This window comes from Podarcis pityusensis (genome assembly GCF_964106645.2).
Source record: "Podarcis pityusensis genome assembly, chromosome: 2".
Lineage (NCBI taxonomy): Eukaryota > Metazoa > Chordata > Lepidosauria > Squamata > Lacertidae > Podarcis > Podarcis pityusensis.
This window is the reverse complement of record NC_138029.1, coordinates 111,317,309-111,328,933: the sequence shown is the minus strand read 5'-3', so window position 1 is coordinate 111,328,933 and position 11,625 is coordinate 111,317,309. Positions and strand designations below refer to the sequence as shown.

At 41.9% G+C, this 11,625-nt stretch overlaps 1 protein-coding gene across 3 annotated transcripts; it reads right to left on the bottom strand.

Annotated features, from left to right (window-relative positions):
- Nucleotides 1-1,365: 1,365 nt before the first annotated feature.
- On the bottom strand, nt 1,366-11,285 carry LOC308470075 (C-type lectin domain family 2 member D-like). 3 transcript variants are annotated; one of them, XM_080993336.1, is made up of 6 exons: nt 11,155-11,285; nt 6,090-6,203; nt 5,441-5,634; nt 4,106-4,209; nt 2,731-2,907; nt 1,366-1,996 (listed from the first exon to the last, which is right to left on the bottom strand). In XM_080993336.1, the coding sequence occupies exons 1-5, from the start codon at nt 11,279-11,281 to the stop codon at nt 2,742-2,744; spliced, it is 705 nt and encodes a 234-aa protein (XP_080849462.1). In that variant the 5' UTR covers nt 11,282-11,285; the 3' UTR covers nt 1,366-1,996; nt 2,731-2,741. The 3 variants fall into 3 exon arrangements, with proteins under 3 accessions (XP_080849462.1, XP_080849463.1, XP_080849464.1); XM_080993337.1 differs by having other exon boundaries at nt 2,746-2,907; XM_080993338.1 differs by lacking the exon at nt 2,731-2,907.
- Between the last annotated feature and the right edge of the window lie 340 nt (nt 11,286-11,625).

Here is an 11,625-nt window from a genome sequence, read left to right as displayed (position 1 = left end):
AAAATATATCATGATTTATCAGGCAGGGAAGGAAGCCCAGAATAAAACAAAGTCATGATCAATATACAGTGGTACATCGGGTTACATACGCTTCAGGTTACAGACCCTGCTAGCCCAGAAATAGTACCTCGGGTTAAGAACTTTGCTTCAGGATGAGAACAGAAATCATGCTCCAGCGGCACGGCAGCAGCAGCAGGAGGCCCCATTAGCTAAAGTGGTGCTTCAGGTTAAGAACAGTTTCAGATTAAGAACAGACCTCCAGAGCAAATTAAGTTCTTAACCTGAGGTACCACTGTAAAAGAAAGAGGAGGCTTCGCCCTACCAGATTTCCAAATCTACTTTGAGGCATCATGCTTATGGTGGATAAAAGATTGGATATTGTTGGAAAATATCAGAGGTTTAAATTTGGAAGGACATTATATACAATTTGGGTGGCATACCTGCCTATTGTATGGAAAGGCAAACATTTTTTAAATAATGTGATCATGAAAAATCTATACAGAGTATGGGAAAAGCATAACAATCTATTAGAAAATGAAACATCAATGTGGATATCCCCTATTGAAGCCACTGCTTGGAAAAGAACAAATATGGATAAACAATGATTAATGTATAAAGAAATACAAGATCTTACAGGTCAGGGACGAAGTTTGAAAGATCCTGAAGAACTAAAAAAACCTATTAACAGATTGGTTACATATACACCACATTAACAAATTGTTTAAGATGGATAAAAAAATTGGATTCACAGAACAAAAATCACAATTCACAAGGGACCTATTAGATACAAAAGCAAAAGTATTACAAAAAATGTACAAACTGCTACTAGAGTGGGATACAAAAGAGGAATTTGTGAAATCAAGCATGATTAAGTGGGCACAGGTGATAACATTGATTATGAGCTGTGGGAGAATTTATGGATAGTAAATATGAAATTCATTTTCACTGCAGGAAACATGGCGAAAATGAGCCACAGGTGATATTTAACACCTGCCAAACTTGCGAAAATGGTTTAAAAATAAAAAGGTAAATGTTGGGAATGCAATGAAGTAGAGGGATACTTTTTCCACATGTGGCAGTCCTGCAAAGAATCTGGGAATTCTGGGAAATTATAATGAATTTTAAAAGATATATCAAAATAACCTTCCCCAAAATGCATTCCTTTTGGGAATGATAACAACAGAAGTCCCTAAGAAACAAAATAATTTATTATTATATGCCACCACCGCGGCTAGAATCTTATTGGCACAAAGGTGGAGAATGAGTATGGTACCCACCAAGGAAGAGTGGCGGTTTAAAATGCTTGAATATGCTGAAATGGCAGGCATAAAGAACAGGGCAAGAAAGAAAAAATGACAAAGAATATAAGGAGGATTGGAAAACGTTTATTGAATATTTTAAGAACCAGTATAAATAAGTAACAAGTGCCTGGCAATGCTGTGGTCCATGGGGTCACGAAGAGTCGGACACGACTAAATGACTAAACAACAAGTAAATAGCCCAGTGGGTCTTGAGTAAATCCAGCAGAATAAAAATCAACAGAATTAGCAGCATTTAACAGAGAATGAACGTTGAAGATTAAAAATTTGGAATACACTATTTAGCAGAAAGGTAAAGAAACCAAGAAAAGGGCAGAAGGGAAGCTATCAGACATTTATTTGTATGTTGAGATTGATATCAAAGTCGTACAACTGAGGGGTGGAGGGAAGGGGATGTGGAATAGGTTGTTTTTCTTTTGTTTTTGTATAAAAAATGCAGATAAAAATTAAAAATAAAAATAAAAAGGCATTTACATAACTTCTTAAAAGATCTTTTACAAAAAGAATCAATTTTGCTAATTTTCAAAAAAATTATGATACATAAATAAATACATTTTTAAAAGCCTTGAATCTAGATAACACCAAACTGAAATTTACACATGCTGCACAGATATTGACTCGTGTCCTCAGGGTTCTTTCCAAGGAAATGTGGTCCTATTCGGGACTCTAATAACAATCTGAAATAGAAGAAACAATTGATGGATTTCTGGCAGAATGGTTTAAATCCACAAATCATCAACTTGTGCCCTCTCCACTTAGTTAGCAAATGGCTAGGTTCAATGTAGAAGACGAATGCCTCTGCTTATGATTTTTTTGGTGACAGATTTCAAGATTCATTATAAAGTAAGACAAGTTTCTAGCTGATGTTGTGCAAAGATCAGGTTGAAAGTGTGCAGGCACTGAAGCCTAGTTCAGATCATTTGAGGTTTTGTATGAAGCTGTGAACAAGCGTCAGAGTTGAGCACTCCTATCTGTAATCTCCTGTCACACACCAGCTTTGGTGTAAATATGTTTCGATACATACAATTTGCTGCCTTTCCTTCTAGAAACAGTATCTAGGTCATACAATGGAAATGCTTACCTAAGCATGTCAGAGAATTGTGACAAAAACAGAAAAGCAAGCAGAAATGGTGGCAGCTCTGTGGTCAGAGAATCAAGTGAATACAATCGGTATTTGTTCACCTGATTGTTGTTGCCTTCTTGATGTCCACAAAGTGTATGTCATTAAATACTGTCTTACATTGTTTTGATGTTTCCTTTACACAGAATGAATGCAAGTTGCGCAAACTATGTTAAATAGTAGACAGTGAGCTGAATATTGTAGCATTAGAAGGAAATCAAACTGCAGCGGAGTGGAAATAGTGCTGATTGTGATTAAAATGGGCTAGAATGGAAATTGCTGATTTCTTACATAACTGGGACTTACCAGAATTCCTCTTGGCATATGACTTTTCCTGCTGTAGAGTTTACATTCCTCATATACGCATCAGGATGACTGCAGATCCACTTTATTGGTATGTGGCAACGGGAGGCAATGACAAACTCCTTGCTTAGATATGTGCAGTTTTCACTTCCTTTCACCACCAACCTGCAACACGAGGAGGAAAGGCGAGATGGGCAAGCCAGGTTGGCTGCTCTGTCTTGTATGGGTGGGACAGTGTCGTAAACTACGTAGCCAAGAATCCATTAGCAAGCCGCATTGTGTTCATCACAGCTGAAAATCCCTTGACTGGTGGCCATCCAACCTCTCTTTAAAAACCTCCAATAAAGGAGAGTCCACAACCTCCCAAGGTTTGATTGTCAGACAGCTCTTACTATCAGAAAGTTGTTCCTGAGATTTAGTTGGAATCTCCTTTCTTGTAACTCGAATCCATTGATTTGGGGCTTGTGTTGCTTGGCTTGCTTACATTGCATGACTGGCAGGCCGGTCAGGGAGCATAGCAGGATTGTTAGATAGCAGATTAAGAAAGTGTGAGAGTACATGGCTTATGTTTCTTGATTATACTCATAAATCTGCCTCCCTAATGAAACCACCTTTAACATTATGGAGAGATCTGATCCACAGATAAGCTCCACCCTATGTGGTTTTGTTCTGTGGTTATATGACAATTCCATAGTTTGTAAATACCCCACCTTTCAGCTTAATTGATTGACCTTAAGAATTATGAGAGTAAGAGAACAAGGATTTCTCCTTGCAGGAGCGTCTCCATGCCCAGCGTTCAGTCTGGACACTGAGGTCCAGCGCCAAGGGCCTTCTGGTGGTTCCCTCGCTGCGAGAAGTGAGGTTGCAGGGGACCAGGCAGAGGGCCTTCTCGTTAGTGGCGCCCACCCTGTGGAACGCCCTACCATCAGATGCAAATAAATAAAAAACTCTCTGACTTTTAGAAAACATCTGAAGGCAGCCCTGTTTAGGGAAGTTTTTAATGTTTGATGTTTTAATACTCTGTAGGGAGCCAACCAGATTGGATAGGGAAACCATGCCAGACGGGTGGGGTATAATAATCATCATCATCACCCCCATCCTCTTTCTCCACACCAGAGGTAGCTCAAGAGCCTTAGCTGAAGCTTGTCAGCAGTGTGGATGGTTTCTGTGTGTCTGGTCAGAGGTGAGAAACCCCAACATATCAGGAAGGTTACTGAGAGGTTTATGCTTTGAGTGCAATTCTGATTCCTTGAAGTTCACATTCTCGACTGATTTTTGGTTACAGATTCAGGTTTGGGATCAACTCACTGTACCCAGCATGCCTCCTGCTTAATCCCAATTCAAGAGAAGAACAAGGACTCACGTGTTACTGTATTCTGACCCATCTGCCCATATCCAGGTATCATTGAAGTCCTTCCGGAGGCCAATCCAATGGTCAGCTTCGCCCTTGAACCGGAGCATGAACACCTTGGTCGAAAACACACAAACAGATTAGAGCAATGCCTCCAAATGAGCCTGCTACCTCAAATAATGCCAATTGTGGGAGGAGAACGAACTTCTGACAGAGACCTGGGCAGTGAGACAGGAGATGCAAAGAAAGTGAGGCTTAAATAGCAGAAGGAAAGCTTTGCTGAAAAGGGAGGAAGGAGGTTCAAGGAAGATAGGAAAGTGGCTGAAGGAAGAGTATAGGGCACTTGCGGCCCTTGAGATTTTGTTGATCTATAATTCCCATTATGGCTGCAAGATGGATAATTTGTTTACATCAAGATTCAGGTTGGTAGCCGTGTTGGTCTGATGCAGTCGAAATAAAAATAATGAAAATAAATTGTCCAGTAGCACCTTAGAGACCAACTGAGTTTGTTCTTGGTACAGTGGTACCTTGGGTTAAGTACTTAATTCATTCTGGAGGTCCGTTCTTAACCTGAAGCACCACTTTAGCTAATGGGGCCTCCTGCTGCCGCTGCGCCGCTGGAGCACGATTTCTGTTTTCATCCTGAAGCAAAGTTCTTAACCCGAGGTAACATTTCTGGGTTAGTGGGGTCTGTAACCTGAAGCGTATGTAACCTGAAGCATCTGTAACCCGAGGTACCACTGTATAAGCGTTCGTGTGCATATCTGAAGAATTGTGCATGCACACGAAAGCTTATACCAAGAACAAACTTAGTTGGTCTCTAAGGTGCTCCTGGAGAATTTTTTTATTATTCTTGTTTGCATCAAGCTATGACAAAGCCAAGTTACGTCCCAGATTCTCTTTATATTTCCATAAGGATAGCTCATCCTTGGTGTTGTGCAGAAGATACCGTATTTTTCGCTCTATAACACGCACCAGACCATAACACGCACATAGTTTTTAGAGGAGGAAAACAATAAAAAAATATTCTAAACGAAATAGTGGATATATGATTTTTGTGGTTCATGCTGTGGCCACAGACATGTGATCTGACAGTGAGTTTGGAGTAGCCCAATGCAAAAATCCTGAGGATCCATGTGGATCCATGCTTTGTAACCACAGAGGAGGGAAGGAAGGGGAACCATGGATCCTCTGCTCACGACTGTAGCAGATCCCCCCCCACCTGTAGGCATTCCCTCCATAACACGCACAGACATTTCCCCTTACTTTCTAGGAGGAAAAAAGTGAGTGTTATGGTGCAAAAAATACGGTAATTCTCACAAACCTTTATACATTTGTTGGTCTCACCATTTCCAGCTCACTCTGAATCACAGCCAGAGAAGAGCCCTGGGAAATGCAAAAGCTCTGGGCAGAAGTCCAGTTTCTTTCTTCTTCTGAGAAAAAGTAACACTTCCCTTCATAGCCAACCCAGCCAGCTGGGCACGCTGGTCCCAAAACAGCACAGTTATTCCCATCAGGGCAAGTCTGGTTGGATTTCCCCCCTGCAAGAGAGAGAAAGTTCTGCTCTGAACTGGGATCTGCACATAACATTTCAACCTCCGGCTTGGAGGGAGGGCAAAGAAAGAACCAATAAGCAGCAATTGTAGCCCCTGGATTCAGATGCTTCTTGGAGGGAGGAAAGGGAAGTAGCAGTAGAAGAATCATACAACTTGGGGGAGCTTTGTTGCTCAGTAGCAGAGTATCTGCTCTGCATGCTGACAGTCTCAGGTTCAATTTTTGGCATCTTTAGGTAGGGCTGGGAAAGATCCCCTCCAAAGTCCCAGAGAGCCATTGGCAAGAGCATGGATAATAGTGATTCAGCCAAAGGCAACTGTTTTCCTAACTGCTGCTGCTCAGTGTGAACTGGCCATTAGAAGCCAAAGTGCTGATGGAAGACAGAGGTCATGACTGGGACAGACCTGGAAGAAAGCACTAAGAAAAGAGGCAGAAAACTCACCTCTCCGGACAGCAAGAGCAATGATGGTGATGAGGAAGAGGAGGATAATAATGAATGCAAATAAGATGGTACACTTAGATGTGATTCCTCTACCCTGATAATTATGGTGATCCCCTGAAATGAAATTAACACACACAAATAATGGTCTTGATTTACCATTACTAAGGAAGAACACAAATCTCACCTACAAGGCGTGTTTCACATGTAGCCACATCAACACACATACAATAAACTAAAACTTCCATGATGAACTGGGTTGCTAATACCAGAACTCTTGATATTATTGCAATATCTATTTATTTTGGCATTCAGGAATATATTTCAATTTTGCTTCTATCTCCTGCGTTGCTAGCACAGCTGTCTCTGCAGCATCTTAATATGCCAGGTAATATTTGTATTTGTTGGAGATTTTCTCAGCTCTTTTTCTTTTTGTCTAATTTCACACAGAATCATTTTGTATTTTCTCCTGTCTCTCTTTTTTAAGTCACGAGTTATGTTGTATAAAGTAACCTCTTATGTACGCTTTACTTGCCTCCCACACCATACGTATTTCTGTACCTTTATCTAAATTATTCTCAAAGAATTCTTTTAATTTGGGGCTGGAACACATTAGCCAGCAGCCTTTGGACACCCAGGCTGTCAGAGTCTTACGGAGATATGAGTGACACCCCCCCTCCCCACAGGAAGACACCTCACAAACGGCCCCATCCAGCTCATCCGCAAAGTGGATGTTAAACTGGGCAGGCGATTCTGGGATTCATCCTTTGGGGGCAAGAACTGATTGCTACTAGGAATAGCAAGAAGGGAAACAGAGATAGACACTTGCCAAAATAAGACATTTACTCAGAAAAAGCAATCTTTTACCTATAGCTGAAGAATTCAACTGGTCTCACAGACCATCTACAGAACTGATATGCATCTTCAATTATCTGAGGATATGCAGAAGACACTTCCCCCGGCCTCTGCAACGTGACTCACCTTCAATTCTTTTCAGTATATCTGAGGCAGGATGGGCAGAAATTAATTTTTTGGGGGGAAATGATATATAATGAATTGAAGAAAATGTTTAAAATGACATTTGTAAAAAAACCCAGAAGCATTTTTGTTAGGGATTGTGGGACAAGACTTGCCAAGGAAAATAAGGAATTTATTTATGTATGCTACAACAGCGGCAAGAGTCTTGATAGCACAAGGATGGAAGAATGAAGAAACCCCGACAAAAGAACAGTGGCAAGAGAAATTGATGAACTATGCAGAACTGGCTAACATGACATATAAACTGTGAGATAAGGACAACTGTGACTTTAAAGAAGAATGGGAACTTTTTACAAATTATTTTAAAAGACAACAAAATGAACTGGACTCCTTGGCAGGTTTTGAATAAACATACACAAATTTGTTGTTTATAACATGATGGACAGATATGTAAGGATATATACAATTTTATAATATGCAGAGAAAATATGTGCAGCGAAATCGGGGAGAGGAGCTGAGGAAAGTCCTTGGGGGGGGGGGAAATAAAGGGGGGAAATTATGTAGGTGATTATATGGTTTGATAATTTGTTATGTGGAAATTGAGCAATAAAAAATATTTATAAAAAAAGAAAGAAACTGAACTTGAATAGTAAGCAGAGCCAAAGCTTCCCAGACGCTGCAGTAGCCAAAGATGACATTTTGTGCTCATGTGGACTCCCCTGCCATTGCCAATTGCTTTTCTGGCCATCATGCTGCAGCAGTTTATTCAAATCTTCATTATCCTTTGTAACCAAAAGGCTTAGCTATAATAAAAACCGCCTTCTGTTTAACCACTTATCTGGTTGCTATAGGGAAAGGGGAACTGTGTGCAGGTAAATGAGCTGTGAGCTGCTGGAATGGGGGCAGGTGGCTTCCTCTCTCCCTTAACCACGTCTGCACTAGGCATGGGGGAGGAAGACGGGGAGGGGCCCAGCATAGAAACCACCAGGACTGCCAGATGGGCAACTGCTTCTGTTTCTATGCTGGGCATGGAGGGAACCAAAGCAACCTATTCCAAGGTCAGCAAAGGAGTCGAGGGGACTTTTAATCTCACTATTCTTCAGGCACCCCTCTGTATTTCTAAGCTGCTTGAAACAAAAGTGTTTGAATTGCCATTTGCTCTGATTGAGCGCTAAAGAGCAGTTTTACCCGCGGGAAGCAGCTGGACAAGAGAAAGCATACATAAGTCCCGAGATGCAAATTAATAATAATAATAATAGTTGTTGTTACTGTTATTAATTTTATTATTTATACGCCGTCTATCTGACTGGGTTGCCCCTGTCACTCTGGGCGGTTCGCAACAGACTATTAAAAACACAGCAAAACATCAAACATTAAAAAACTTCCCTAAATAGGGCTGCCTTCAGATGTCTTCTAAAAGTTAGATAGCTGTTTATTTCCTTGATGTCTGATGGGTGGGTATTTCACAGGGTGGGCACCACTACCAAGAGGGCCCTCTGCCTGGTTCCCAGTAACTTTTTAAAAGGCTCTCTGAATACTATCATTGTGGGAGGGTTTTTTCCCACTTCAGAAAAGCTAATGAAATGCAAAGATGCAAATGAGTGGCCCAGTGCCTGTATTAACTCCTGGAAATAGCGTTGCAAAAAGCAAAAGCAAAATTGGAATCTGGGGCGACAGGGAGAGGGCCATGAAACAGGGAAGGCCTTTAACATGCTATACAGTGGTACCTCGGGTTACGTACACTTCAGGTTACATACGCTTCAGGTTACAGACTCCGCTAACCCAGAAATAGTACCTCGGGTTAAGAACTTTGCTTCAGGATGAGAACAGAAATCGTGCTCCGGCGGCGCAGCGGGAGGCCCCATTAGCTAAAGTGGTGCTTCAGGTTAAGAACAGTTTGCGGCTTAAGAAGGGACCTCCGGAACGAATTAAGTACTTAACCTGAGGTACCACTGTATATATTTATATGCTAATTCTCAGCTACTGATCCAAAAGATACTAGATTTCAAAATTAGGTTTTGCTCCAAAGCAGAGAGATTGAGGCAATCTTTTGGCCAATATTTTTGCAGGGCTTGGTAAGGATAATCCTTCAAACATGAGAGGCTTGTATACCTCAAGTTTATACATTCCAGCAGCTGTATATATATACTTCTGAAAAACAGGCTCACTTCGGGTAAACAAATCCCAATAGGATTTTCAAGAATGTGGCCAGAGCTCTGCAGAAAACCACGCCAGTGTGCCGCTTGCAGCAATTTTCACATGACTCTTGTTCAGACAGACCCCCAAGGACAATGTATAAAACCTCTAAGCAGTTTACAAGAAAGTCACATTACCAATGAAAACATTTAAAAACAATTAATATACTTAAAAAGAAATTACATGTTTTTACTACTTGTTTTTAACTGTTCTCATTGCTTAGAGGGGTTTTTTTTACAATCAAGCAGTGTATAATTTTTCAGCAATAAACTGAAAAGAGAGAACCATCTATTTTTAGAGGACGTGATCACTGATTGGAAATCAGGAAGAGGGATATGTCAGATATTCCAGACTGATTAATGCAGCATATCAACATTACACACAGAGACACACACGGGCTGCCATATGTTCGGAAATTTCCAGACCAGACATTGCCAGTATTTGGCCTTTGAAAATTGCTTCTGGCTGGAAATTTCGGAACCAGTTTTAAATGTCTGGGGAAACCCGGGCGTATGACAACCCTTTGGCAATTATCTGCATACAAGGAGGAGGAATGGGGAAGAGTTGTATCTCAGTGGTTCAGCATGGACTTTGCATGCAAAAGGTCCCTGGTTCAAATCTGGCATTTGCAATTATTGCTGGGAGAGACTCCTGTCTGAACCCCTGCAGGGCTACTGCTTGCCACTGAGCCAGGTGGACCAGGGGTCTGACTTGGCAGAAGTTAGTGTCCTATGTATAATAAATAATAATAATAATAATAATAATAATAATAATAATAATAATTTTTATTTATACCCCGCCCTCCCCAGCCAAGGCCAGGCTCAGGGCGGCTAACAAGCAATAAAAAAAAGAAGTTGAATGAATACAACTTAAAAACAAAATTAAAATACATTAAAATATTGAAACATTAAAATATTAAAATGTAGCCTCATCGCAGGAGGAGAAAGGAAAAGAAAAAAGAAAGAGGGGGAGGGAATCAAATTGGCTCCAAGCCAAAGGCCAGGCGGAACAACTCTGTCTTACAGGCCCTGCAGAAAGAAATCAGATCCTGCAGGGCCCTGGTCTCATGAGGCAGAGCGTTCCACCAGGCTGGAGCCAGTGTTGAAAAGGCCCTGGTTCTGGCTGAGGCTAATCTAACTTCCTTAGGGCCCGGGACCACTAGGGTGCTATTTATGGACCTTGAGGCTCTCCGTGGGGCATACCGGGAGAGGCAGTCCTGTAGGTACGAGGGCCCTAGGCTGTGAAGGGCTTTAAAGGTCAAAACCAGCACCTTAAATCTGACCCTGTACTCCACCGGGAGCCAGTGCAGCTGGAAAAGCACTGGGTGAATATGCTCCCATGTATGCATGTACATCTATCACAAAAAAGGACCAGGTAATTGAGCAAGAATTAAGAGGTGCAGGAATTTATCATTTGCATCAGCAGATACTCTACAGAGAACAAGACTAGCTCCTGTACAGACTCCACATGCTGCAGGTTTTGTGAAGTGGCATCGGCACACATCACAATCTTACCGCTTAATATTTTCTTCTAACTTACACCGGCAAGAACTTGATCTTTTGAAGAAAAATGTATTTGGGAACTGAAAGGGGAGAAAGGCACACACACACACACACACACACACACACACACACACAATGTAAGCCAAACGCCAACAGGTTTCTAAACTAGGCATGGAGAACTGGTGGCCCTCAACTCCCATCAGCCCCAGACTGCATAACCAACAGGGGCAAGAATAGTGGGGCTTTTAGTCCAGCAACATCTGGAGGGCAAGAAGCTCCCCATCCCTGCCCTAATTCCCAGGGGAAAATATAGCTGCCTTGCAGGCTACACGCTCGCATCTATACACACCACAACCAGCTGTCGAGGAGGCTCTGCAGCTTTTTCAACTTACCTGCCCTTCTTATTTTGGAAAAATGCGTTCGCCAGTCCAGGGGTTTTTTGCCTCTTTGGGCAGCTTCTGTCTCTTCAGGTGCTCTCAGGCTGTGTCTCTCTACAGCATCATCATCATGGCTTATCATTACTCCTCTCTCATTGCTGTCCAGCACCAAGTGCCCAGGCAGAAGAGATTAATTCCCCTCTGATGGCACCTTCAGGTTAGAAAAAAATAAAACATACTATTGGACGATGCTACTCCAATTGCTTCCAGGGGTTCCAGACCCTCATCCAAGGTCCATGTTTCCTTTTGGAAATGAGGCACAGCGGAGATTGTGGTGCCTTTTATGATATACGGTTTATTTACACATAGATACAGCCAGGGCGGGACGCGGGTGGCGCTGTGGGTTAAACCACAGAGCCTAGGACTTGCTGATCAGAAGGTTGGCGGTTCAAATCCCCGCGACAGGGTGAGCTCCCGTTGCTCGGT

Excerpts from the sequence above, each read along its gene's own strand:
- LOC308470075 (XM_080993336.1), bottom strand. The coding sequence starts at position 11,281 with ATGATAAGCCATGATGATGATGCTGTAGAGAGACACAGCCTGAGAGCA. Across the intron at positions 5,635-6,089 it reads TGCTCTTGCTGTCCGGAGAG|GGGGGAAATCCAACCAGACT; the intron begins GTGAGTTTTCTG and ends TCTCTCTTGCAG. Across the intron at positions 4,210-5,440 it reads TTCAGAGTGAGCTGGAAATG|GTGTTCATGCTCCGGTTCAA; the intron begins GTGAGACCAACA and ends TTTTCGACCAAG.